This window comes from Notothenia rossii, assembly GCF_949606895.1.
Source record: "Notothenia rossii genome assembly, chromosome: 3".
NCBI lineage: Eukaryota > Metazoa > Chordata > Actinopteri > Perciformes > Nototheniidae > Notothenia > Notothenia rossii.
In genome coordinates this window covers 3,479,282-3,506,104 of record NC_136901.1, presented here as the reverse complement: position 1 = coordinate 3,506,104, position 26,823 = coordinate 3,479,282, and the positions used below count along the sequence as shown (strand labels likewise).

General features: G+C 42.8%; 1 protein-coding gene across 1 annotated transcript; it reads right to left on the bottom strand.

Moving 5' to 3' along the window:
• Window positions 1–530: 530 nt before the first annotated feature.
• LOC307031031 (uncharacterized protein) lies at window positions 531–26,638 on the bottom strand. Its single transcript, XM_079667757.1, has 14 exons — window positions 26,247–26,638; window positions 24,111–24,303; window positions 16,525–16,632; window positions 12,688–12,795; window positions 12,041–12,119; window positions 11,676–11,901; window positions 9,738–11,532; window positions 8,517–8,690; window positions 7,556–7,729; window positions 5,871–6,017; window positions 1,986–2,032; window positions 1,238–1,897; window positions 939–1,109; window positions 531–853 (listed from the first exon to the last, which is right to left on the bottom strand). Exons 2-12 carry the CDS (start codon window positions 24,203–24,205, stop codon window positions 1,317–1,319), a joined length of 3,534 nt encoding a protein of 1,177 aa, XP_079523883.1. The 5' UTR covers window positions 24,206–24,303; window positions 26,247–26,638; the 3' UTR covers window positions 531–853; window positions 939–1,109; window positions 1,238–1,316.
• Window positions 26,639–26,823: the final 185 nt, after the last annotated feature.

Below are 26,823 nucleotides of genomic sequence, written 5' to 3'. Positions count from 1 at the left end.
TGGGCAGAGGCGGTACTGCAGACCTCACATTCACTGCTCAGAATGTTTGATCTTTCTAGACTTTTATACAATTTAGTCTTTATTTTAGTCCAAAATGTACTGATATAAATCTTAGCAGGAGCAGGACAGGGACACTTAAGTATAAAAGGATAAAAGAAGACGTAATGCTGTAAATAAGAAGCAGGAATAAGTCACCTTTAAACATGTCACATAGAATAAGGTCACACAGAACACTGAACATTAGAATATAGAATATATTGTCTTTACATATACTGTAGTGTAAATAAGTGAAAGTAACGGATGCACGGATCAGTGCATTGTACAGAGTATTTAGGAGAAGGTAAAGAGTGACATCTAGTGGAGGAAACTGCACATTACCGACCTGTTGAAACAGAGAATTCAATCTGCAACTACAAATCCTAATATGTTTTTAATATGTTAATAATGCAGTCTATCAAATGTCAAGAAATACCTTTTTACTATCATTCATCTAAGAAATATGGATATTTAAAATGAAGACCAACTCAACATTGCAAAGGCAAGGCAGGTTTATTTATACAGCAGCTTTCAACACAAGGCTATTCAAAGAGCTTTAAACAAATGAAAGACATTCAGAGCATTCAGAACCAGTGCAGCGGAAACACGTTATCAGATGGCTTTTCAAACTAGTCCTTCAAAAGAGAAGAGAATCAAAGAAACATGAAACAAGACCTGCAGGTTTCTGGGACTTTGTTCCAGATGTTTGGAGAGTAACAACTGGACTTCTTCAGGTTTAGTTCTGGTTCTGGAGACAGAAAGCAGACCAGAAGACCTGAGAGTTCTGGTTCTGGAGACAGAAAGCAGACCAGAAGACCTGAGAGTTCTGGTTCTGGAGACAGAAAGCAGACCCAGAAGAACTGAGAGTTCTGGTTCTGGAGACAGAAAGCAGACCAGAAGACCTGAGAGTTCTGGTTCTGGAGACAGAAAGCAGACCAGAAGACCTGAGAGTTCTGGTTCTGGGGACAGAAAGCAGACCCAGAAGAACTGAGAGTTCTGGTTCTGGAGACAGAAAGCAGACCCAGAAGACCTGAGAGTTCTGGTTCTTGAGACAGAAAGCAGACCCTGAAGACCTGAGGGCTCTGGTTCTGGGGACAGATAGCAGACCCAGAAGACCTCAGAGTTTTGGTTCTGGGGACATAAAGCAGACCAAGAAGACCTGAGAGTTCTGGATCTGGGGACAGAAAGCAGACCAGAAGACCTGAGAGTCAGCTGTGAGTGATCCTGAACACACTGATCTATGTGCTCAGCAGGGGGGGGGGGGGGGGAGGGGGGGGGTATCACTCCTGCAGAGCACACAGAGACACTGAGGAACCAGACCCAGACCCTAACCCAAACCAGAGCCCAAACCCAGCATAGAGAGTAGCAGTGAATGTGGTTCTGAAGGTGTGGAGGTGGGTCAGTGTGTCAGAGGAGACTCTGTAGAAGGAGAGAGAGCCAGCAGGATGATCCAGATACACTGCTACTCTACGAGAGGAGGAGGAGGAGGAGCAGTAGGAGGAGGAGGAGGAGGAGGAGGAGATTTTTGTTCCTCTCTTATTGTGACTGACATAGTAACCTCCATCATAGCACTCCAGACTCCAGGACTGATCATTCTCTCCAAACCTACATTCCTCTCTGCCTCCTCTCCTCTTGATTCCTCTGTAAGTCACTGATATAGAAACCCTTCCTCTCCACTTGACCTCCCAGTAACAGAGACCAGTCAGAGCTTCTCTGCACATCAGCTGAGGCCAGGAGTCAAACCTCTCTGGATGATCAGGATATTTCTGCTCCTCCTCCACACATGTCACCTTCCTGTTGTCCTCAGACAGTTTGAGTTCTCTGCTCACTGTGTTTGAGTCCAGTGTGAGTCCACAGGAATCTGATGAGAGACACAGCAGGTATTAAAGGTTATTCATGTCCCTGTGATGTCCCAGGGTGAAGATGTTCATGATGAAAAACACACTTACACTTCCTGAGACCTGGCCTCAAGAACCGGACTGCAGCAGGCTCCAGGCTGGAAGCAGAGGGGGGGGGGGTCAGTTAGTCTTTGAATGATCTTACATGTCCACAGACTGCCCCCCCCCATCACATCACTCCTGTTTCAGCTCCACATTCAGGATTTCATATTTTAATCACTTCTAGACACTCCAACCCCCCCCACACATTATTTCATTTCATTTCAATCTTTATTAAAAAATCAGATGTGAAAAACAGAACAGCGTATTGTTAGAATAAAGTATTTATCAATGTTCATAATAATAATAATGAATCCTATGTGTCCGAAGGGAGCAGGAGGGAGCAGATGCTTATTGATCCCTTACTCACTGCTGATCAGTGATTATCCTTTAAATCATGTCTGAAAGTTATTCCTACTTACATATTTACATTTATACATTTACAATCATTTCTCCTCTTCAATCTCCTTTCTTCATTCTCATGCTTTTCCAAAGAAGTGTTTCTGAGCATCCTTCAAAGTGAATGCTATGTGTGCTTTGTCTGAGCTCCTGCTCCAAAGCGCTCCATGAACCCCCCCACAGATCGTTCTGCTCTTCTCAGAGTTCTTCTGACCTTGAGTTGTTTCAGATGTAGACCTCCTCTCAGATGAGACCCCCCCTCTCTGTCTGTGAACAACGTCTGTAGTTTCCTAGCAAGTAGATGATCTCTTGCTCTGTACATGATGCACTTTGAAATGTAACCAGATCAGTAAACTGCAGTGTGTGTGACTTCAAGAATGATGAATGAGTGTGAGGCTGTGGCTCAGTGGGTTGTGTGCTGAACTTTGAATCAGGGGGTAGCAAGTTGGAGTCCCACTGCAGTCAGCATGTCGTTGTGTCCCTGAGACACTTCACCTCAAAGTGCTCCTGTGGGGATTGTCCACAGTACTGAATGAATGTGAGTCACTTTGGATAAAAGCGTCTAACAAGTGACATGTGATGTAATGTGTGTTCAAGATATCCAACATTACTGATGACTCTTAGAGCCCTTTTTTGTAATGTGCATAACGGCTGCAGGTTGGTTTTGTGTTTCACACTGTCGAGACGAACGTCAATATTGAAAGAAAAATAATAATATCTGAGAAAAACGGATAAATAATTATTTGTATGAGTTGTCCAAGCGTCCTCTGTTGCCCTCCAGCCTCTCAAGTTCGGCTGAATCACTGAAGAACTGACACACTCAGAGTATATCATGATGTGTTCTCCAGAGTGTGTCTTGCCCAATTATTATTAATATTTTGATTGTCCAAGCAGTTTGCTACTTCCTCACTTAATCCCATTAGTGCCGTACATGTTGATCTGTCTTTCCTGAATCCATAGTGACTGTCGTCCAACAGCTGATGTGTTTCCATGAAACTGTCAAGTCTTTTTGTAAAACCCTTTTCAAGGATGAAAGTGGGAGAGCAAAGAAACATGTGATGTGTGTCACGGTGTTTATCCCAGTTTGATATCATGGTATAACTTTAGCTATTTTCATTTCATGAGGGAATGGACCAGATTGAAAAGACAAGTTACAAAGATGTGTTCATGGTTCTGCAAAGTCTTCAATAATGTGTTTGACTCTAATCAAATCAATATGATTCCAATGGGTCGAGGACTTGCTTTTACATTTCCGTACAGTGTCTATGATTTCTCTTTCTTCGACTGCTCTGAGGAACAAAGAGCTATTGTTTTCACTCCAGAGGTCTGTACCTTCCCCTTTAGTTGTTTCTACGCTTTGCATTCTTTCTGCAGATCTGACCCCACATTCACAAAGAGTTGGTTCAAACCATGAACCACATCTTCTGTGTTATTGAGAACATTATCTTTGTCAACAAGAAACTCAGGGTAACCTGAACTCTTTGCTCCGTTTCTAACGACACTATTTAATACCTTCCATCAACCTTTCATTCTGATTGTTCTTAGTATTTTATTATTCTTTCTTACATATTCTCATAATATTGGTTCATTTATTCTTATATCTTTTCTATTTATTTTCTGCTTCTGAAGTTCTATATTTTATGAATTGTCTATGTAGCAGAGGTGGGGACTCGAGTCACATGACTTGACTCGAGTCACATATTTTTGGACTTGAGACTTGCTTGACTAACATTGATAAAAGACTTGACTTTGAACTGATGACTTGAGAGTTGACTTAAGCTTGAGACAGATGACTTGAAAGGACTTGACTTTTTAAAATTAAATATTTGCGTTTGTTTTTGTAGTGAGATATTACGTTTAGTTTTTTCGAAATGTGATTGGGTGATTATAGCGCCATGCGTGCAAACCTGGCAACCCACTAGAAGGCAGGAGTCTCAGTTAACATCGCAGCGGCTAGCGTTACTCCACAAATAGTGAAGTTTGGATTCAAGGATTATTTTGTGGATGACGGTAATAAGAAGAGAACAGCGGTATGCAGGGTCTGCAGCATAAAGTTCAGTGACAGGACCACCACAACATCCACATTCATTCCTCACTACAAAAATCCACAGAGAAAGGTGCATGTGTTGTGTTAGCTAGAAAGCTAACGTTAAGTTTAAGCTACGTTAGACTTGGTTTCAAATCGATTAAGCAAAGAGAAGACAAAACGGCAAATGAACACTAGAACCTCCAAGGGATTCATAAACTAAACACATTCACATTACACTTTTGAATAATGTAGTTCATCTACTTTTAGTAGTTTGTTTAAATGTTTTAATGATGTTGTTTTTGTTTGTAGAAGTGCATCATTCCTGGATTTATTGTAAAATGAATCTGAACTTTTTGATCTGTTCTGATGATAAACTGAAGCCATTTCTAAATGAACCCAATTAAGTGAGTTTTAAATCGTCCTGCTTAGTTTATAAGGAAATGATGAAGAGGAACAAATGAAATGATTGAAATGATATCTCTGTAGGAGCTGACGCTGTTGGCGGTTCTAGTGTTAACAGACATTTAAATTCAATATGTGGAATGGAAAATGCCATATCTGATTTTCTTACCTGGAGTTCTGCCTTTTTGAACAGACTTTCTGAGTCCTAGCTATATTGTCTGCAGTTCTAGGGTTAATATGAATCTAATATGATCGTCATCGGTCTGAATTAGATTTCAAATGATTAGCTGTGTATGTAATGAAGATCATAGTGTGGGTTGAATCCATTTTCATAACCACTGTCTTTGAACTGATTGAAATGTGGAAACTGAGCTTATTCATCAGAATGTCGTATGACTTGACTTGCTTGACTCTCACCACAGTGACTTGGGACTTGCTTGATACTTGTAGGTCAAGACTTGAGACTTGCTCATGACTTGCACATGTAGGACTTACTCCCACCTCTGCTATATAGTGTCTTTTTCTTTTTGCAGGCATTGTTTAGGCCAGTGTTTCCCAACCTGGGGGACACGCCCCCATTGGGGGTGATCACAGGGGGTGCGCCAGGCCTCAGATGATTTGAGGACAGATATCATATTCAGACTTTTTTTTCATTTTTTATTTTTTAATTCAGTTGGATGATTTGTCACAGTTGCTCCGATCAGATCGTTCTCCTCCATTTTGTAGATTATTTTCGACTTTTGAATCCACATAAACACATCGGCAAAACCCGGCTTACTTTGAGCATGTGTTTTAAACACTTTAATCCCTTTGTGAATTGTTTCCACTTGCGCCGCTCTTTAATTTCTTCATACAGCGAGAATCCAAATGAACGAATCCTGAGTCCAATAACCATCAAAGTCACTCCAATAGTGCTCCTTAATTACGCTTTCATCATCCTATAACTAAATACTACCCCCCGTGTGTGTGTGTGGGGGGGGGGCGCAACTTCCAACCAGAGTCATTTGGGGGGGGCTCTCGGGAAAAAAGGTTGGGAACCCCTTGTTTAGGCCATTAGTGATCCATACCTGAGCGTGTCCAGTCCAGCAGACTGCAGCCTCCCCCCTGAGGCTCCTGGATGATTGTAGCTCAGGTCCAGCTCTCTCAGATGGGAGGGGTTTAAAGCTGAGGCCAGAGCATCACCGCCTTCCTCTGTGATCAGACAGCCTGACAGCCTGCAGACACACAAACAAGCCGTCAGATCATCTGAGGGTCCAGGACTGGAAGGGGGCGGGGCTTATTACTGCATCACCTCTGGGTCATCTCTACACCTAAAACTCCAGTCACTGCTTCACAGTTCAACTGGACAGCCATGGTAAGGGTCTTATTGATATGAACAGATCATAAAACAAAGGAATAGAGAATAATGTGAACAAAGACACAGAGAGATGACTACAAGAAGATCTGCAGCCGACACACTCTACTACAGTTTGGACATCAGACCTCCAACACCACCAGGCAGATCGTCTGAGACGCTCACAGTGTGGCCTATCAGGGCTGCTCATTGTGGAGATACATGGAGTATTTCAGAAATCATCCAGAGTGTTAGACACAGAATAATGAAATGGTGTTTAACCAGCACCACCTCAGCTCCTGCTGGCTGGTCCTGAGGCGTCTCAGGACACAAATTAAATCACTCAGCATGTTCTGTCTCTTCAGAGCTCCTCCCCCAATCTCTGAGGCCCAGTCAGCCTGCAGAAGAAGCTTTAATCTGACGCTCAGTTAGACTGCTTGTATCTGTGGTCTCATCCTTTCAGTGACTACCTAAAGCTCATGACGGGGAGTAAGGGTTGATCGCAGACGGACCTCCAGCTCAGCTTCCTCTCTCTTAACGATTGTGTACAACGTCTGCATCACTGCTGACTCTGCAACAAACCGCCTGTCCATCTAACGCTTCACTTGACCCTCCCTCGTTAACGAGACCCTGAGATAGTTGAACTCCCCACTTTGGAGAGAAACTGGCCGTTTCTCAATGTCCAGTAAAGCTGCTGCAGAGCCACTATTTCAAGTATACTACATCATCGAGTAGCGCCGAAGGACTGTTTAAATGCCCAGCATTCGGCGCCACTCGATGTCGGAGTATACTTGAAATAGTGGCTCTGCAGCAGCTTTACTCGACATTGAGAAACGGCCGCTCACTGCCAACCCGGAGGGAGCAATCCACCGTTTCCAGGAAGAGAGTCTCGGACTAGGAGGTGCTCGGCTGAAACTACCCAAATGAGTTCTGGAGGTCAAACGCTTCGTCCAATAAGAGCTGCCCAAATCACTCATAATGAAAGCTCCTTTTAGAGGCTTTAAAGAAGGTCGTGCCAGGAGTCATTTGGAGAATTGTGACACATTTGTTGTGTCTCGTTTCACAACAACAATGTTAAGAGAGAGTTAAGCACCTGAGCTTGCTCTGTTTTTATACATTTTTGCAGACTATATTATTATTATTTTATTTTTATAAAAATGTACGTCTTGTAATTGCACTGTTGAGGAACCTCTGACCTACGTGTTTCCTTCATTGCAGAACTACACCGTAGTTGTGTATATGACATGACAATACATCTCTGAATCTTGAATGTAATCGATGATGGTATAACGTGTGTTCTCTCATTGTTGCGTTACAAAGATACAGATGTGAGTGATGGTATTCCCACAGCACAGCAGCATGGCTGATGGTGGTATTGACTTGTATTGCTGGCTAAGTCAAACTGTTCTGGTCTCTGACCTGAGAGTCTTCAGTTCACAGTGTGGACTCTCCAGTCCAGCAGACAGCAGCTTCACTCCTGAATCCTGCAGGTGGTTGTTCCTCAGGTCCAGATCTCTTAGACTAGAGGACTGGGAGCTGAGGACTGAGGACAGAGCTGCACAGCTTCTCTCTGACAGGTTACAGACACTCAGCCTGAAGAGAACAGAATGAACAAAAAGAGAAACAACATTTGTGTTTAAAATGAATCCCCCTGGATAACATATGATATGTAGGATTGTAATGGCGCATGTGATGGAACCAGCCAATAGGAAGTCTAGGGGGGTTTGCCTCCCTGGAGCAAACACACATGGAGAGTTTAGTCCTGTTTGTTCCATTGCTGCTTTCAGCAGAGCGCCATCAACAGAGTATGTACTCGTGCCTACAAATACATCTGGATCTGGCTTCTCTGTTTTGAATATCGTGAAATTCCTTGAAATCCCTGCACTATGCGCTTCTAGGCAACTTTTTAAAAGGAAGTAGAAGACTGACTATTCCTATAAAGTTATTCTTAGTATATGTCACATGGTCCAATTACCCACAAAGAAATCAGACTTAACGATGTTGACTGAAGTGAGGCGGGGGGAGCTAGCTAGCTAACTTTGTCTCATTTATGGTTTCATTAATATGAAATTCATTCAATCCAGGATCACAGTTTTCAAAGCTAATCAAGCTGTCATATTTCACAAATGGCTACAACAAAATATATGAAACACATTTGTTTTAGTTAGTTGCTAAAACAAAGCTAGCTAAGGCTTTGGCTAAAGTAACTTAGTTAAATGTAGGTAACCAAAATATGACACATGCATGTGAACGTTTGTTCTCTCATTGTTGCGTTACAAAGATACAGATGTGAGTGATGGTATTCCCACAGCACAGCAGCATGGCTGATGGTGGTATTGACTTGTATTGCTGGCTAAGTCAAACTGTTCTGGTCTCTGACCTGAGAGTCTTCAGTTCACAGTGTGGACTCTCCAGTCCAGCAGACAGCAGCTTCACTCCTGAATCCTGCAGGTGGTTGTTACTCAGGTCCAGATCTCTCAGACTAGAGGACTGGGAGCTGAGGACTGAGGACAGAGCTGCACAGCTGCTCTCTGACAGGTTACAGCCACTCAGCCTGAAGAGAACAGAATGAACAAAAAGAGAAACAACATTTGTGTTTAAAATGAATCCCCCTGGATAACATATGATATGTAGGATTGTAATGGCGCATGTGATGGAACCAGCCAATAGGAAGTCTAGGGGGGTTTTCCTCCCTGGAGCAAACACACATGGAGAGTTTAGTCCTGTTTGTTCCATTGCTGCTTTCAGCAGAGCGCCATCAACAGAGTATGTACTCGTGCCTACAAATACATCTGGATCTGGCTTCTCTGTTTTGAATATCGTGACATTTCTTGAAATCCCTGCAGTCTGAGCTTCTAAGCAACATTTAAAAAGGAAGTAGAAGACTGACTGTTCCTATAAAGTTATTCTTAGTATATGTCACATGGTCCAATTACCCACAAAGAAATCAGACTTAACGATGTTGACTGAAGTGAGGCGGGGGGAGCTAGCTAGCTAACTTTGTCTCATTTATGGTTTCATTAATATGAAATTCATTCAATCCAGGATCACCGTTTTCAAAGCTAATCAAGCTGTCATATTTCACAAATGGCTACTACAAAATATATGTAACACATTTGTTTTAGTTAGTTGCTAAAACAAAGCTAGCTAAGGCTTTGGCTAAAGTAACTTAGTTAAATGTAGCTAACCAAAATATAACACATGCATGTGAACGTGTGTTCTCTCATTGCTGCGTTACAAAGATACAGATGTGAGTGATGGTATTCCCACAGCACAGCAGCATGGCTGATGGTGGTATTGACTTGTATTGCTGGCTAAGTCAAACTGTTCTGGTCTCTGACCTGAGAGTCTCCAGAGTACAGTGAGTACTCTCCAGTCCAGCAGACAGCAGCTTCACTCCTGAATCCTGCAGGTCGTTGTTACTCAGGTCCAGCTCTCTCAGACTAGAGGACTGGGAGCTGAGGACTGAGGACAGAGCTGCACAGCTTCTCTCTGACAGGTTGCAGCCACTCAGTCTGAAGAGACGATGAGGACAACAGTTATTCAGAAGACAGCAGTGTGTTAATAACTGATTCACTAAATCAATGATCTCTGTACTTACAGAGCTTTGTTGGAGGCTTTGACCACTGGCAGCAGCCTCAGAAGAGCCTCCTCTGAAGCAGAGTATTTCTTCAGGTCAAACACGTCCAGATCTTCTCCTGATGACAGTAAGATGAAGCCCAGAGCTGACCACTGAGCAGGAGACAGATCCTCTGTGGAGAGACTTCCTGAACTCAGGGACTGTTGGATCTGCTCCACTAGAGAACGATCATTCAGTTCATTCAGACAGTGGAACAGGTTGATGCTTCTCTCTGGAGACAGATCCTCTTCTATCTTCTTCTTGATGTACTGGACTGTTTCCTGATTGGTCTGTGAGCCACTTCCTGTCTGTGTGAGCAGGCCTCGTAGGAGTTTCTGATTGGTCTGCAGAGAAAGACCCAGGAGGAACCGGAGGAACAAGTCCAGGTGTCCGTTTGGACTCTGTAAGGCCTGGTCCACAGCACTCTGGTAGAGATGTGTTAGTTCAGGTTTGACTTTAGGCTTCTGGGAGGTTGTTGGTTCTTCTGCCAGCAGGTTGACTCCAGAGGTGATGAAGGTCAGATGGACATGAAGAGCAGCCAGAAACTCCTGAACGCTCAGATGGACGAAGCAGAACACCTTGTCCTGGTACAGTCCTCTCTCCTCTCTAAAGACCTGTGTGAACACTCCTGAGTACACTGAGGCTGCTCTGATATCGATGCCACACTCTGTCAGGTCGGACTCATAGAAGATCAGGTTGCCTTTCAGCAGCTGCTCAAAAGCCAGTTTCCCCAGAGCCTCCATCATCTTCCTGCTCTCTGGACTCCAGTGTGGATCTGTCTCAGCTCCTCCATCAAACTTGATGTTCTTCACTTTGGACTGAACCACCAGGAAGTGGATGTACATCTCAGTCAGGGTCTTGGGCAGCTCTCCCCCCTCTCTGGTTTTCAACACCTCCTCCAGAACTGAAGCAGAGATCCAGCAGAAGACTGGGATGTGGCACATGATGTGGAGGCTTCGTGAGGTCTTGATGTGGGAGATGATGGTGCCGGCCTGCTCCTGATCTCTGAACCTCTTCCTGAAGTACTCCTCCTTCTGTGGGTCAGTGAACCCTCGGACCTCTGTCACCATGTCCACACACTCAGGAGGGATCTGATTGGCTGCTGCAGGTCGTGTGGTTATCCAGAGGCGAGCAGAGGGAAGCAGCTTCCCCCTGATGAGGTTTGTCAGCAGCACATCTACTGAGGTGGACTCTGTGACATCAGTCAGGATCTCAGTGTTGAGGAAGTCCAGAGGAAGTCGACTCTCATCCAGACCGTCAAAGATGAACACAACCGGGAACTGATCAAACCTGCAGATTCCTGCGTCTCTGGTTTCAGAGAAGAAGTGATGAACAAGTTCCACCAAGCTGTACTTGTTCTCTCTCACCACATTCAGCTCTCTGAAGGTGAATGGAAATATGAACTGGATGTCCTGGTTGGCTTTGCCTTCAGCCCAGTCCAGAGTGAACTTCTGTGTTAAGACTGTTTTTCCAATGCCAGCCACGCCCTTTGTCATCACTGCTCTGATTGGTGCATCTCTTCCAGGTGAGGCTTTAAAGAAGTCTTCTTGTCTGATGGTTGTTTCTGGTCTGTCTGGTTTCCTGGATGCTGTTTCAATCTGTCTGACCTCATGTTCAGCATTGACCTCTGCAGACCCCCCCTCTGTGATGTAGAGCTCTGTGTAGATCTGGTTCAGAAGGGTTGGGTTTCCTGCTTTAGCAATGCCCTCAAACACACACTGGAACCTCTCCTTCAGGGTGGACTTAAGTTTACGCTGACAGACTGCAGCAAAGGTTCCTGAAAGAACACACAACAAAGATCATGAGGTCACACTGTAACTCTGGTTCTCTGAATGAAGTATGGATATATGTTGGTCTCTTGAGACATCAGCAGAGGAGACATTTATCCAGAGTGTTAACTCTCTATAGAAACCCTCTTACTGCGGTGCAGACGGTCAGCCAGCTCCTCCTGCTTCATGCTCCTCAGGAAGTTCAGTGTGATGTTCAGGAAGGCCTCTCTGCTCCTCCTCTGCTCTTCATCCTCAGCCTCCAACACCTCCTCATCCTCCCTCTGACTCTCTAAGCCTTCTGGGTAATCTGAACTCAGAGCCTTCTGGATCTTCTTCAGCTCGCTCTTCACAAAGGTGACGATTTGGTCCTCCAGCAGCTGGAACATCACATGAAGGACACAAACTATAAACCATGGATCCAAACATCAGATCCGGACAGACTGACTCTCTGAAAGTGCAGCATGGAGATGACTGTGAACAGAAGAGAGGTCAAGTATCTGGAGTACATGTACTCACCGTGAATATGGAGTCCAGCTGTGTCTGATGCTGCTGGGCAGACTGACCACCGGGAACCTCCGAGCTCTCCTGGTCCCCTCTGTGGAGGAACCATGAAGCATTAGCTCACATGATGTCTGTCCACACAGAGACACACTCAGGGTAAAGGAGGACAGGGAAACAGGCTGGTGGTCCTGTGCGTCAGCGGGAACTTTGCACTACAGGAATATTTATTTCCAGCTACTGTTGAAGAGGATTCTGTCCATCCTTCATTCTGGTCTTCCTGGAACGTGGCTGTGTGGATAGAGACTGGACTCTGCAGCTGGCTAACAGCTGTTCATCAGGAAGAGGACAGACCTAGGGACAGTTCTTACACCAGCCCCCGTTACCCCCCCAGCTCCACCTCCAGCCCCACAGCAGGGGTCAGGGTTCACCTGGCAGGAGAGCTGGTTGTGACTTTGATGAAGGCTCAGTCTCCTCCATCAGAAGTGTTTGTGAGATGGTGGAACAGCTTCTGAACAGCCTGAGCTTTCAGATGGAGTTTCACTGCCCCTCCCAGTGTGGACGTTCACAACTAAACACTTTGGATATGAGGAGGGGTCGGGCGAGACTTTAAGAACTAGTTTTATTCTATGATAACCGGACTCTTGCTATGAGTTACAGCTTACCTCTGATCAGCAGATGGAGGCCGCCCTTTAAACTCTAAGATGATGACCTTCGACCGGTCGCTCTTGAAGGACAGACAGCGGGGAGAGTCTGGTCTCTGCTGCTGGACCCTGAAACAGAAACAGATGCAAGCTGGACAAAAACGGATGGAAATTATGTTAAATCTCTTAACCTGTTTAACCCTGAGCCCGTTTTCAGGTCTCAGGCTCGAAAATGACATGCCCAGAACAAATGACTATATCTTCACTTCTAAAAAGGGGTAAATTATTAATATTTTTTCTCAAAGCAATGATAAACCTGTGAGTTGAATGCAGATGAGTCAGAATCAATATAGATGTTTTTATTTTAAAGTAAATTCAGATTGAACATAGTAAAAAAATTTAAATTATAGAGAGGCGAAGTCCCTCCCTTTCCGGGGGAGCTCCATGGACCTTATTTCTGAAAAAGTATGTATTGAAGTCAATGGGGAGAAAGATTATCTTCCGATCCCGTTTGAATTGTGCCACGAATTACACATATGATGTTTATCAATTTAAAAGATAATTTTACAAGTCAAAAAAATTAAAATGTGTCGTAAAACTGTGAAGTAACACTTTTGTTTGTGTGAAACGCTGAATTACACTCAATGAACTACATCTCCCTCTCGCACCACACACCAAGACGGCCGTCATGTCGGCACATTTCACTTCTTTCTTTCAGAATGAGGCGGAAAGTATTAAAAGAGGTGAAAATCACTCCAAGTCTGGGCATGTTGAGAGCTGTACACACACACAAGGGGAGTTAGTCGGTTCTGTGAGAGCCGGCATGCGGGACCGGGACTCTGGGATTTGTAGTCTTTCTAGTTGCGTATTTTTCATAGTCTTACATTTCAACAGTTTTAAGACAAACTTAAAACAAAAAAACAAAAACTTTTTTGACATGGAAATTATTTTTTAAATTGACAAACATCATATGTGTAATTCATGGCACAATTCAAACGGGATCGAGAGATAATCTTTCTCTCTCCATTGACTTTAATACATAATTTTTCAGAAATAAGGTCCCATGGACCGGAAGTAGATGGGCGTGACTTCGCCACTCTATAGTGTCCGTCCAAAAAAAAAACATGACTTATCGTGAAAACCACCCTTGAATGATGGGATAGTAGACTAAAAGCTTGTATCAAGATTGATGCAAAACAAGTGACATTTGACCTTTTTAGAGAGGTTTAGAAAAAAAACACCTTTGGGGTCATTTGGGTTTATTTGCCATATCTCTGGAACCCATTGGTCGATTCTGGTGATTGACATCCTGTTTTGAACCGTTAGAGCCAATAGAATCGAGGGGGGATTCCTAAATCCACCTAAATATTACCATTGGCAGGGCCCGACAGTAACGGTTGCCAGATTGCCATTGGCAACCATTCAGAAAAAATGTCAACCACTTCTTGGCCTCTGGTTGCCATCAGTGGCAACCCGTTTCTAACATAGAGAAATAAGGACAGCAAACAGCTAAATGTGCACCCCAAAAGAGATACATGTTAATTATTTGTTGTATTAAGAGTGATATGTAATTATTGTTGTGACCAGTCGGAACCTGATACTTGAGTTGCACGTGCGTTGGTGTGATTCCGGAGCCAGAAAGCCATGCACGTTTACTCGCATGCGCGGTGCGCCGTGTGTTTGTTTTACAATTAATGGCGAAGCAAAGTAAGTTATTTGGCTGTGGGGTAAAAAGTTTGGCCGACCCGTCAACATCTCAAACGAATGTTCAAAGTGATTCAACTGATAAAAAGCAAGATGAACCCGAACGTAAAGCAAAGAGGAAATGGGTAAAGTCTTGGGAGGCGAAACATATGGTGTTATTTTTGTGCCTCTATCCTGAGCAAGCAATGAAACATTTTGAGCATAGAAAATGTTATTGAGCGCCAATTGAACATTTTAGACCACAGAAAAATAGATTTTGCAAACACATCAATTCTATTTTGAAGAGAAATTGACTCAAGCCCTGTCACAAACTCCTGCACACGCTCTCTCTCCCTCGCTCAACCTCTCCACCCAGTGCGCGCTCAGGTTTGCCTGCGGGCTCCAAGTTGGCACAGTGTTACAAATGTGCCACAAAACCAACCAAATCGGAGAACTCGAGAAGGTCCATTCTGATTGGCTGTTTTGTCTCCAATAATATCTTCTGTCTGAGATACGGAAAGAGAGGGATTTTAGGTTGCCATCAAGTTTGGCCAGACTAATACATCTCTAATGTTAAATAAATAAAAAACTATTCACAGTTAAGAATTAGATATTAATTATTAATGCCACAAATGATTGCATACAATTATAGTTTCTTAATTCTCCAGCATGGTAGCTGTCATACAGAAGTTAAATCCATTTCTCACTTATTCTAAGAAGAAATATTTTGAGTGGGTTGATTTCATTCTGCTCCGTTGTGCATTCACTTCCGGTAAAAGTTCCTTCAAAATAAGAGTCCCGATTTTATTACTACCAAAATAAAAATGCTAAACGAAAACTTTACCATAGTAAAATATTGGCATAAAAATATAATCACTTCTATAAAAAGATAACACATGTTAAATATAGTTAGACTTATAAAAGGTCATTTACAGCATTAATAATTAATATCTAATTCTTAACTATGAATGGTTTTCATTTATTTAACATTAGAAATGTATTAGTCTGGCCAATCCAAGACTTCGATGCTGAAGGGCCAGTGGATCTATGGTGGGGGTCAGCACAAAGGTCAAACCCACATTTGAAAGAGAGACAACGGATGGCCAAGAAACTAGTGACTTGCTCAATTCATGTTTGAGGGATCTGTGAAGAACATGACAGCAGCTGCACTACTGGTGTTTAGTATACCAGCCATTGAGGGTGGACGAGTTTCCTACCACTTAGGTTTCAGATAATTGTGTTAATTACTTATTGTAAAGCATTTGAACATTCTTTTGTGTCACATGTTCATTATTAAGTTGATGAATAACTGTATAGTATCTTAATTATTTTAAATATAAGGTGACTAAAAATGGCAACTTTATTTTCAGTTTTGGCAACCAAAAGCTGATGCCTGGTTGCCTGGCAACCACTTTAAAAAGTTAGCGTTGAGCCCTGCTATCGAGGAGTGAGAGTGAAGCGCACGCAGTTTGCCCAAAACCGGAAGCTCTGTTACACTCTATTTGTAAAATACGTTTATTGCCATAAAGGTTATGATGGATTATCAGTAATCATTTCAAAGTGACACAGAGACATTGGATTAACCTTCAGCAGCGTTTGTCTGCGTTCAAATGCCCTGAAACACAACTTTTGATCAGAAAACAGCAAAGGTAAGACGTAAAGTCAAGTTGTGTGTTGTCTTTCCTGGCTTTCGCTGCCGTGAGTTTTGGTCGCACAGTGATGATACTTATACTATCGGAATCAATATGATATGATATCTTGTTTGTGCAGATCCGATGAATATACAATATTGCTACCGTGAGTTATTTGTGCGTTAGCACTCTTTCGCTTAGTGCTAATTCAGACGCCCGGCGTTAGACTTGTGTTTTGTTTCGGTAAAAATTGTTCATATCGTCAGTTAGCTGAGTTTCTTCCCGTTAAGTGGGTATGACACATTAGTAGGTTGTTAAATGTTAAGAAGCCCTGACACACAGTTCTGTGCTGGCGGGGGCAAACACAACAATATTCAGGCTTAACAGGTTCAGTTCTCGCTGAGAAAAAACGACTTCCTCTCTCCTGATTATGTGGCCGTAAAACATGCTGGAGAAAAACTGCTGGAAAATAAGTTGGACAAGACTTCATACGGACTAGCTTTATTCAATGATAACCGGACTCTTACTGTGAGTTACAGCTTACCTCTGATCAGTAGATGGAGGTCGTCCTTTAAAGTTTATGAACTTGTCCTTCGACCGGTCGCTCTTGAAGGACAGACCGCTGGGAGAGTCTGCTCTCTGTTGCTGGACCCTGAAACAGAAACAGATGCTTTTGCCAGCTGGAGAGAAACTGATGGAAAATATGTTAAATCTCTTCGAGTCGAGGGCTTCCGGTTTGAGCATGTAGAAGGAGGTCGCAGTTGCTATCAGCTCCGCATTTTTCATAATATTTTACTAAGATAACGCCGAATTTTATTTAAACTTTGGTACAGACTACATTGATAGAGTTAAACGGAACAATATTGCACACCGTTACGATGAGCAAGGGTGGACGGATCGGTAAAACCCAGCAGCGAATGACTGATTCATTCCCGGGACTCGAGGACAAGCAGAAAATGTCGTCGACGGGGCCTACACAGTTAACGGCTGAGATGCTAGTCATTGAGCTCCAGAAATTGAGCGAAAGTCTTAAGGAAGATTTCAACGCTGCCTTGTCGGAAGCCATGGCCCCGATACTCCCAACACTTGAAGCTATAACCAACACTGTGGCGACTCACACCGCCACCATATCACAGATCGAGAGCACACTGTCTTCCAACTCAGATGACATCGTTAGCCTGCAGCAAGACGTGGCGACCTTGAAGAACCAGCTAGCCTCCGTGTCGGATGATAACTCAGCGCTACACGCTACAGTGGAGGACTTGATATCGCGCTCCAAGCGTCAGAACCTCAGAGTCGTGGGTATTCCTGAAGATATGGAAGGCGCAAACGCTAGGGAGTTTATGTCTCAGTTATTCAAGGAGGTGGCTGGAGATGTCTTACCTGACTCCGGCCCGGAGCTCGATCGCGCACATCGCAGCCTGAGACCCAGACCCAGCCAGGGCTCTCGGCCCATAATTGTCCGTTTCCATCGCTACGTTGAGAAGGAGCAGGTTTTGAAATGGGCCAAGGAACACCGGGAGATGTCCTACCGAGGGCACAGGATCAAATTCTACGAGGATTTCAGCGCCACTGTTGCTAAGAAGAGAGCCGCTTTCAATAATGTGAAGTCCCGGCTTTACAAAAAAGGAGTGCGTTTCAGCATGATTTACCCCGCCCGGCTGAGAGTCACCTTCAACGGTGTGGTCCACTTGTTTGACACTCCCGAGCTGGCTGATCGCTTCTATCAAGAACGCATTCATAAGACTTAAGCTGCCGTGTTTCCATTTCGCTACGGGTTGATTTTACTTTTTTTGATAACTCCGTTGTTGCCTACGGGTGTGTTTTTGCTAGGCTAGGCTAATTCCGTTTAGCCTGCTCACCAAGCCCGTGTTTTTCTGTTTGGACTCATCATTTTTTCCGGGTGAGTGCAGCACTGTCCTCTGCTGGTGTTTAGTCACCTGCCAGCATTTGTTCTGTTGGACTGTAGATCGTTGCCAATTTGTCTGTTCTAAAAACAGAATCGTTCTAGTGGTGTTTAATTTCATTTGATATTGTAGGAGGGGATACCACTGCGTGGTCAACTGGTTGTTTAGCAAAGGTTTATCCTGCTACTCACTTTGCTAACCGCAATGTTGAGCTTAAGGTTTTCTTTGTTTTCATTTGTCCTCAAAGATATGTGTTTTTTCTTTTTTAGTAGAGGGTTATTTTGGGAAAAGGTTGGGTGTTTGCCTAGGGGAGGGTCTTTGTTTTTAATATCTAATGTTACTGGTGTGTGTGATGCTTGTCCACTACGCTTGTTATGTTACATATGGTTGATGATTTTAATTAATGACTAACCAGAATACAGGTCAGAGAGGGTCTGTAGGCTCTGTTAGATTTATTAGCTGGAATGTCAGGGGACTGGGAGGACCAATTAAGAGGTCGAGAGTGTTTTCACACCTAAAAAGTCTCAATACTGATATTGCTTTTCTCCAGGAAACGCACCTCTGTGTGAATGACCATGCTAGGCTTCGTAAGCCTTGGGTGGGGCAGGTTTTTCATTCAAATTTCAATTCTAAAGCCAGGGGCACAGCCATCATAATACACAAACGTGTTCAGTTTTCAGCTGAACAAACTATTTCAGATCCCGGAGGGCGTTATATTATAGTCAAAGGTGTGCTATATCAGACCCCAGTGATTTTGGTTAATGTATATGCCCCAAATTTTGATAATCCAAATTTTATGACCTCAATTTTCTCCTCTTTACCAAATATGGACACACACCGCCTCATCTTCGGGGGTGATTTGAACCTTGTAGTTGATCCACAGTTAGACAGGTCATGTCCCAAAAGATTTACCCCTTCTTGTATGGCTGGAGCACTATCCACATTTATGAACCAGGTGGGTTGTATTGACCCATGGCGGTTTCTCCACCCGAATAAAAGGGATTTTTCATACTTCTCTCTAGTTCACCGTGTTTACTCACGCATTGATTATTTTTTTGTAGATAAAGCCCTTCTGTCTTCTGTTGGACTGACTGAATACTCTGCTATTGTCATCTCTGATCATGCTCCTCTTGTTCTAGAGCTATCTCTCTCCCCTAGTCCAAGGTGTGGGCCCTGGAGATTTAATACAGGCCTGTTAGCTACCAAAACATTTTGTGAGCATATTTCAAAGCAAATAGACTTTTTTATTGATAATAATAAATCTGAATCCACCTCCCCCTCCCTTCTTTGGGAAACTTTTAAAGCAGTGATGCGAGGAGAGATTATTTCGTATAATGCTCACTCTAGAAAACAAAAGACAAAAGAACAGCAGGATTTGGTTGACGCTATTAGTAAATTAGACAGACAGTACTCGAGTTCTCCCACTCCTGAATTGTATGCTGAGAGGCGTAAGCTTCAATCCAAATTTGATTTGCTTTCCACTGGCAGGGCTGAGTATCTTCTTAGACGGACAAGGGGTACGTATTATGAATACGGTGATAAGGCTAGTCGCCTCTTAGCATCGCAGCTTAAACACCAGTCAGTTTCTCAGTTTATTACTCAGGTCTATGATTCCTCACATTCCCTCACTACGAATCCTACTGAAATAAACGATGCCTTTACCACATTTTACTCCAAGCTGTACACATCTGAACCCCCTATAGACAATACAAATATAGAGCATTTTTTTGACACTCTGGATATCTCTAATATTGATACTCTCACGCGTGATAGCTTGGACGACCCTCTGTCTCTAGAGGAGATAACTGGCAGTCTTAGGAAGATGCAAAATAACAAGGCCCCAGGCCCGGATGGTTTTCCTGTAGATTTTTATAAAAAGTTCTCGGCCCAGTTAGCTCCCCTTTTATTAGATATGTTTAATGATTCCCTGAAAAATGGTACTCTACCCCCAACACTAAGACAAGCCTCAATCTCCCTTATTCTCAAAAAAGGCAAAAAAGCAGAAGATTGTAGTAGCTGGAGACCTATAAGTCTCTTGAACGCGGATGTCAAACTTCTTGCTAAGGTGCTGGCGAACCGCCTGGACCCGTGTTTACCAGGTATTGTCTCTGAAGACCAGACTGGCTTTATCAGGGGTCGTCAATTATCTTCTAACATCAGACGGTTACTTAATATTGTGCTTTCCCCTGCAGTCTCACCAGATGCTGAGATGATTGTCTCATTAGACGCAGAGAAGGCTTTTGATCGGGTGGAGTGGGACTATTTATTCTTTACACTTCATAAATTTGGTTTTGGATCTCGGTTTGTGTCATGGATTAGGCTTTTGTATACTAACCCTACTGCTAGCGTAAAAACAAATTCTCAACTGTCTAAATTCTTCCCCTTGACGAGGGGCACCCGGCAGGGCTGTCCAATTTCCCCCTTATTATTTGCCTTGGCAATAGAGCCCCTTGCCATTGCTCTGAGGTCATCTCCACTTTTCACAGGCATGCGCAGGGCTGGGTTGGATCACCGGGTCTCGCTATATGCTGATGACCTTTTACTCTATATCTCAGATCCAGTCAACTGTATTGGTGACATTCTGCAACTCCTAAATAGTTTTGGGTCATTTTCAGGCTATAAGGTAAATTTTGACAAGAGTGAGTGTTTCCCTGTAAATGAAGTAGCTACTCGCATCCCAGCTCATGCCCTACCTTTCCACCTGGCTCCTACGAGTTTCCGGTATTTGGGTGTAACTATAACTCGCAGTCTTGCTTCCCTTCATGAAACAAACTTCTCTAAGCTAGTCACAGATATAAAGGTGGATTTACAACGATGGGGTACCCTCCCTCTTTCTTTGTTTGGTAGGATTCAATCTATTAAGATGAACATTTTACCAAGATTTCTTTTTCTTTTCCAATGTCTGCCAATTTTTTTACCAAAACAGTTTTTCAATAAGCTAGATGGGATGATCTCTGTTTTTATCTGGGCTGGTAAGACTCCAAGGGCACGCAGGACTACTCTTCAGAGACGTAACAAAGATGGTGGCTTATCTCTACCGAACCTCCTATTTTATTATTGGGCAGCCAACATCCAGAAATTACGTCTTTGGCATAGTTCCTCTGATGCTGATTGGTGCCTAATGGAAGCTCTTAGTTGTCATGCAACCTCTCTGTCTGCTCTGCTTTGTGCCCCTCTTGCATCTTGCCCCTCCAAATATACCTCAAACCCAATTGTTATATCGTCTTTAAAAATTTGGAAACAATTCAGGCAGCACTTTAAACTCTCCTCTCCCTCTCCCCATAGCCCCATCCTTAATAATCACTTGTTTACCCCACCCAAATTTGACACAACCTTTGCATTGTGGAAAAGAAAGGGCATAGTAGTTTTTTCTAACCTATACATTGACGGGACATTCGCAACTTTTGAGGATATTCGTAATAAGTTTGATCTGCCACATTCTAGTCTGTTTCGATTTCTCCAAGCACGGGACTGTGCCCGTACTCACTTTGCTTCATTCCCACTATTGACTGCTAATTCCTTGATGGATGACATCCTCTCACTTAATAAGTTAAGTGGTAGTATAACTGTACTATATGACCTCATTATATCGGCTGGGACCTCTCCACTTGCTGGGGCTGTGGGCAAGTGGGAGAGGGAACTTGGGCTTGACCTCACAGATGAATGGTGGGAAATTGCTTTTAAAAGAGTAAATTCTACGTCCTCTTGTGCCCGACTGACTCTGATTCAGTTCAAGGTTTTGCATCGAATACATTTCACCAAAGCAAAACTTTCTAAATTATTTCCAGGCTCAAGTGATATCTGTGATAGATGTTCTTCGTCAATTGCCGATCATACTCACATGTTCTACTCTTGCTCGAAATTGGCTACATTTTGGTCTGTGTTTTTCGACACTGTATCTAAGGCTCTCAATATTTCATTGTCACCCAGTCCTCACATTGCTATTTTTGGTGTACCTGAAGATTTGACCATGCTGACTAGAAACCAGAGTGATGTTATAGCTTTCGCCTCTCTTATAGCCCGTAGACGAATATTGCTTCAGTGGAAAGACCCAAACCCACCCTCCGCATCTTCCTGGTTTGAAGATTTGTTGTCTTTTCTCCATCTAGAGAAAATCAAATATACACTACGAGGCTCGTCTGATAATTTCCTTAAAAGGTGGAATCCGGTACTCACTTACATTGACTCTCTCACTTCCCTGGAATGTAACTGATAGTCCTATCAATGATATTGTATGTTGAGCTGTGTGTGTCGAGCATCAAACAATTGTATCTGTGCTAAGTCTTTTTATTTATTTATTTTTTCTTAATGACTCTTGTCCAGTTTTGGGTGGGTTATTATTTGTATTTTATTTCCTTTTGTTTTCATTATCATTCCCTTATCCTGTTCCTGATAAAAAAAATAAAAAATAAAAAATAAAAAAAAAGGGGGGGATTTCATACATGTTTGACGACTGCTACTTCATTGTTGTTTTTTCTCATGTTTCCCAATAAAAATACATATGAAGAAAAAAAATCTCTTCGAGTCACTTTATATAACAATGTAATGCTAGTGATCTCTTTGTGTTGCCGATGTGTGAACAGATTGAAAAGAACATTAAACATTTAAACCTTCCTGACTTTCTGAGCTCCCTATATCAGCCGGTGGACTGCTCTCTATGTGAAGGACAGCTTTTCAGAGAAAATCCAAAAGACGTGAAGTTTATCTACGAAGCGCCTCGCCTCTCTTCAGCTGCACTCCAGCACCAGCAGTGTGAAGCTAACGTAAAGAATGTGTCTTTAAAGGATAACGCCAGAGAGTTCATGCAGACTCCGGTCTGATCCTGAACTTCCTGACGGGCAGACCCCAGGCAGTGCGGGTGGGAAACATCACATCCTCCACCCTGAGTCCTGCACGGGTCTGATTTTCAAGACCCGCTCCCGCCCGCACCCGTGACGTGCAATACCGAACCCGCCCAGCTACCGCACATATTGCCAATTAGTTCCGCAACCCAACCCGACCCCGCATATATATGAGCAGTGAAAACGTGCAATTATTAACACACGCAGTTGCATATTTGTCACCTCAGCCATTCAGAATGTGACGCACTCAGAAGCAGGTTGATGCGCTGCAGAGGTTATGATTATGCGCGGTCCCGCGGGGAGAGGTCTGAGGATTTAAACATTAAACTAAATTATTATTATTTTAATATGTGTATTATGCAACACCCGCGACCCGACCCGCATCTTCTTTGTTTTACCCAGAACCGAACCCGGAAAAAAGCGTTTGAAAAAATACCACCCGCGAATCACCTTTTCTGCGGGTCACCCGTCGGGTACCCGACCCGATGCAGGACTCTGCCTCCACCCTGATCCTCAACACCGGAGCCCCTCAAGGCTGCGTGCTCAGCCTTCTCCTTTACTCCCTGTTCACTCACGACTGCGTGGCCCCACACAGCTCCAACACAATCGTGAAGTTTGCTGACGACACGACCTTCATCGGCCTGATCACCGACGGCAACGAGACGACGTACAGAGAGAAGGTCGAAACCCTGACATCTTGGTGCCAGGACAACAACGCCCCCATCGCCATCAATGGGACTACGGTGGAGAGAGTCAGCAGCTTCAGGTTCCTCTGGGTCCACATCACTGAGGACCTGACATGGCTGCTTTATATATATATATATATATATATATATATATATATATATATATATATATATATATATATATGTCTATATGTCTATATAATATTCTGTGTTATTGTTGGAGGAACCTGTGACCCTGTTTCTATTGCATTTCTTCACTGTATCTGTGTATATGACAAATCAAACCTTTGACCTTTGGACTTGCTGAAGGTTACACAGAAGCTTTAACACCGACAACAACTGACTTCATGGGAGGAGATACAGGAGCTTCAAATCACGGAGAAACAGACAAAAAATCTGTTTGTACCCCTGGGCCGTCAGGCTGCTTCACCACCACACGTAATGCAATAACCGTAATCATCTTCACACATATACACATTTTTAATGCACTTATTTTTACATCACTATTTTTAACAATCTTTTCCCCCGTGTGATTGTTTATGTTGTCTGTCCTACTGCCGTGTTTGTATTGTTATGTATGTCTAGTTATTGCACACTGGGGCAGGGCTGCACTCTGAATCTCATTGTATTTTTGTACAATGACAATAAAAGTCTATAACTTTATATCAAACGGCTTTTAGTCAGTTTGAGTCTTACCCCCCATCAGCAGATTGAGGCTCCATTGAGGGGTCACTCTTAGAGGACTCAGGTCCAGGTCCAGGTCCAGGTCCAGGTCCAGGTTCCAGGTCCATGTTGTTAGGACCCTCACAGTGTAACCTTTAGGAGGAAACCACTTCCTGTTGCTTCCTCTTTGCCTTTCTTTGGGATCACGCTTCACTTCTATTGGACTCTGAAAATAAAATCTCCACATTTATTCATTCTTAAATGTATGTCTTTTATATTTAAACATTAGTTTGCTTTATATTACCCCTTGTATTTATAATTGTTTCATATATTATTTATATTAGATTACAATTTTTATTTTTGTATTCATTTTTTTTTAATATATATATGTTACCACGATTCCTGTTAACAAAAGTATTTTAATATTATTTATTTTAATGATATGTATTTTATTTCATGCTCCTTTACTCTTATCTCTGTTTACTATAGATTTGAATTGTTCTTTAGTGAACAGTGTTCCTGTGAATGAGGCTGAGGGGATCTGTCGCCCTCTGGTGGACACTTTACAGATGTTTGCTCTCCCTGAGGTTTCTCCCATGTTCCCCTTTAAACTGTGGGTTTTCTCCGGAAGTTTTTCCGTGTACGATGTGAGGGTCTAAGGATAGAGGGTGTCGTTTTTCTCATACTGACATTCTGAACAAACTGTGCTGTTGTATTAGCTGTAAAGTGTCTCTACTGTAGGCTATTTTTATTATATGTACAGCACTTTGGCTCGACCAAAAATCGTTTATAAATGTGCTATATAAATAAAACTTGATTTGATTTGATTTATATTATTATAAATTATTCCTCTTTCATATAGATTTGAATTGTTCTTTAGTGAACAGTGTTCCTGTGAATGAGGCTGAGGGGATATGTCGCCCTCTGGTGGCCAATCTACACATGCATATATTATTATAAATGATTCCTCTTTATATTTCCACATGTATATGGGACCCAGCCCATTGAAAGGAAGGCGGGGAAAGATGCAGGAGGCACCGTCGGTTATTTACCAAAAAACACCTAAATATAGCCTCCTTGTTGTTGTTGTTGTGCTTCTGTCTTTCTGTGTCTTCTCATCTGTAAACTCCCTCATCGCTCGCTCTCTTTTCTTGATCGCCCTCTCAGGGGTGAACAGTTCAATGTCCCGCTTCATTGTCGGATTTCTGCCATGTCTCTACTACTTTAGTTTGACCATCTCTGTTACTAAGTTATGGAATACTAAATAAATAAGTAATTAGATACCTTACCGTTACTGCGCTCATAAAGAATGATAAGAATACGAATAATGTGAATTGAACTGGTTTCAGTAATTAGTGAGTTTATTTAAGGTAATTAGTTAGAGGCCCTATTTTATCAGTATGTCCTGCACAGTGACCAAATAAACAGCAATGTTCAGATCATTTACTTATTCATGTTTTAAATAAAGCTGAATGTATTATTGTATTAATATCACTCTATAACCATAATACGTTACATAGTCTATCTGTTCATTTTGGCTGTCTTTTCAAACTAATATGGTGCCGACGTCCTCTACAGTGGACATACTGTAACATTTAAAAATAAAATAAAAAAAGTCTAAATTGCAATATGTTTTTTAACCCTAAATAGGTAGGAAATCACAAAAAAAGGAAATTGGAAGACACTTTTTTCCCTCGGGTCCCAGGAGGATACATTATTATAAATTATTTTTCTAAATATTTCCACATGTTCATATCATTATAAATTATTAATCTTTCATTCCTTTTTTTAAATACTCCGCTGGTCATGTGACGAGGAACAACCAGCAGAGATATATTTCCGGTGCTTTGTTAACTTCAGGAAATATGTCGGAGAACACACGCACGCACACGCACGCACGCAAACACACACACACACACACACACAGAAGCGCACGCACGCACGCACGCACACACACACACACACACGCTCACACACACGCTCACGCACACACACACACACACACTAACACACACAAACACACACACACACACAGAGAAGTTACAGACATAATTCAAAGTGATCCGAATACAGAGATGGTGAGAAGTGTCTATGTGGAGTTACTCTCTGAGCAATGATTGGTCAGAAGAGGTGTCTCTAAAAGCTCTAAAGTCACAAAGAGTTACAAACCTTTCGAGAGAAGAAGAAGCAGCTGCGACACCGCGAGGACAAAGTGAAAGTAAACAGCAAACAGGAAGCACTTCAAAATAAGAGCACTTAAAGAACGTGATAGCTGACTTTAAACCGGAAGCTGGAAGCATCAGACAGCTGCTGGAAGGAAGCTCTAAAGCAGGGGTGTCAAATTCAAGGCCCGGGGGCAAAATCCGGCACGCAACTTCATTTAATGTGGCCCCACAAGAGCTCTGAAAGAATATAATACGTTTAATATACGGTTACATGCCGATTTACAGAAGAACGTTGGCCATAAACTACATGTCCCACAATGCATCTCAAATGTGAATTTCTTTCAGAATTAGATTTTTTTTCTTCAAAATTTTACTTTTTTTGACATTTTCACATTTTTTCTAGAATTTGGCTTTTAAACAAATAATAATTTTGTGACATTCTCACTGAAAAGACTTCCAATGATTTGCCCTATAGAGAGGCGAAGTCCCTCCCCTTCCGGGAGCCTCCATGGGACCCCGGAAGCGGAAAATTATACATTGAAGTCAATGGAGAGAGAAAAGTTATCTTTTGATCCCGTTTG

Coding starts and splice junctions, on each gene's coding strand:
- LOC307031031 (XM_079667757.1), bottom strand. CDS start 24,205: ATGGACCTGGAACCTGGACCTGGACCTGGACCTGGACCTGGACCTGAG. Junction 16,633..24,110: donor CCTCAATCTGCTGATGGGGG/GTAAGACTCAAA, acceptor TTTCTGTTTCAG/GGTCCAGCAACAGAGAGCAG. Junction 6,018..7,555: donor TGTGAACTGAAGACTCTCAG/GTCAGAGACCAG, acceptor GTGTGTCTGCAG/GCTGTCAGGCTGTCTGATCA.